The sequence below is a fragment of the Nylanderia fulva genome, unplaced genomic scaffold (genome assembly GCF_048542155.1).
Source record: "Nylanderia fulva isolate GAGA-0341 unplaced genomic scaffold, ASM4854215v1 Scaffold940, whole genome shotgun sequence".
NCBI lineage: Eukaryota > Metazoa > Arthropoda > Insecta > Hymenoptera > Formicidae > Nylanderia > Nylanderia fulva.
Window position 1 is genome coordinate 2,583 of NW_028191069.1, and position 2,100 is coordinate 4,682.

The following is a 2,100-nucleotide window of genomic DNA, read 5'->3' on the forward strand; positions in this document are numbered from 1 at the left end:
AAAAAAAATTGATACAATTGTTAGAAAACTTAAATGTGCATAACTTTTTAATATATAGGCATTAATAAAATAAACATAATGATTGTTAATTTTTTATGCTACAGCTACGCATAAAAGTACTAAAATACTTAGAACTTTAAATTACTTTAATATTCAACTGTATATATTATTATAACTTTTCTCGTTTTATACTATATTTAAAAAATAATATTTAATAATTACTTTATTGCACTTACAACTATGCATATGTATTTAATACTGTAACCATTTAAATAATAAAATATATATATAATTACTGTGTATGAAATTAATACATTCAAAATAAAAAAAGTTCATATGCAAAAATAAACTCTATAAAATCTATAAATAAACGTAATAATAATAAACTGTGCAATAAACGTAATAATAAACGTTCAAATATTTTATTTATTATATATAAAATATTCTATTTAATAACCTGTCCTTTTCTTGTTTAGATCTCCTCATTTTCGCATCTCTTCTTTTGTTCTTCCTTTTTCCTAAAAAGAAATATGTGATTGTTATACATAGGTGCAATAAGTCAATTCTGCAATAAATATTCTATACAAAAATAACAATAAGTTCTTAAATGTTGTATTTAATTTAAAAAAACTAATACACGCAATAATGAACAGATAGTGCATGTGTTCACCCTCTTTAAAATCAGTTTCTTATAAAAATAAAAAGTTTGAGATAAGATGATAAAATAGTTAAATTGAGGTATATTATATATAACTTACAAATCTCGGTCAAATCTCTGCTTGGCTAAAATTAGCCATCTTGCAATTATATCCTCAACTTCCTTATTTGTTAAATTGGTTCTTGAAGTTCGCGCAGCATCTAACAACAAGTTTAAACAGATATGTGTGGTTATAGATTATATAAAAATTTAAAGCGACTTAATTTTATATATATATATATATATGTATATATGTATATATACTATTCAAAATTATTTTATATTCCTATGATTACATATTATTGAATAATGATATTAGAGTTTTAATAGCATCATCCAATATAACCATGCATAGAATGCTATATATAAAGTGTCAAAAATATGTCAATAAAAACATTTCTGTGATTAAATATTTATATACTTACTTATGATACATATAGTAATGCGAAGATTTTTAAAGGCATTTTTCAATTTTGCACCAGCCCAACTATATTCCATTGCTAATTTATTTGTTAAAATATGTTTCATCATGTACGAAATCACATCATGATGATCCTTACCTCCTAAAAAGCTCAATTGTCTTGTCTAAAAATATAAAATAATTTAATTAATATTAGTTTATGATCTAAAAATATCAAAATAATAAACATTTGTTTTTCTCTTATAAAAAAAGTTAACATTACTTTTCTTTTAACTTCTTTAAAATTATTTAACATTATATAAATAAATAAATATGTCCAAAATATTGCTTTTTATAAGACATTTCAATAAAATGTTTCTAATCGTAAGTATAAAATGATAATATTTTGTATATACCATTTCTGCAGCAACACATTTGTTTTTTAATTGATTATCAATTCTCTGTAATTGTTCTACGGTATCTGCTGGCAAATCGAAATCATAATGTTCATTTTTTTTTAAATCCGTTTCCTCATTTTTTCTTATGTGATTATCCAACTTTATTAAACGTTCATCAATTGTTGTAAGATTTAACAATACTGCATTTAGTTTCCTGATAATTAAATTATGAAAATCTGCAAAAATAATTGACACATATTATTGTATATCTACTCATTGTCAGATTATATAAATATTACGAATTATATACCATTTTAAATATGTTTACAGTGATATAAATAAAAAAAGTTAAAACTTTAATAATATATATATATATATATATATATAGGTAAGCTTTTACAAAAATTTAAAATTAATAACAGATATATTTTTACCTACATCAATCTCAGCATTACAAGTATCGGATGTAGATATTGTATCTGAATTTTGTGGAACAAGGTCATCTTTATTTGCTGTTCGATGTTCTTGTGAACTTATAGATTTACTATATGTAACTGCAGACTTTTTAGACTGAATATTAATTATTTTTTCATTACTTATTTGTA

General features: G+C 21.8%; 1 protein-coding gene across 1 annotated transcript; it reads right to left on the reverse strand.

The window, feature by feature from the left end:
* Positions 1-456: 456 nt before the first annotated feature.
* Positions 457-1,617, reverse strand: LOC146719569 (uncharacterized). Its single transcript, XM_085490024.1, has 4 exons — positions 1,514-1,617; positions 1,123-1,282; positions 759-858; positions 457-518 (listed from the first exon to the last, which is right to left on the reverse strand). The coding sequence occupies exons 1-4, from the start codon at positions 1,514-1,516 to the stop codon at positions 473-475; spliced, it is 309 nt and encodes a 102-aa protein (XP_085346150.1). The 5' UTR covers positions 1,517-1,617; the 3' UTR covers positions 457-472.
* Positions 1,618-2,100: the final 483 nt, after the last annotated feature.

Coding starts and splice junctions, on each gene's coding strand:
- LOC146719569 (XM_085490024.1), bottom strand. Junction 859..1,122: donor CATTACTATATGTATCATAA/GTAAGTATATAA, acceptor ACTTGTTGTTAG/ATGCTGCGCGAACTTCAAGA. Junction 519..758: donor CAGAGATTTGACCGAGATTT/GTAAGTTATATA, acceptor ATTTCTTTTTAG/GAAAAAGGAAGAACAAAAGA.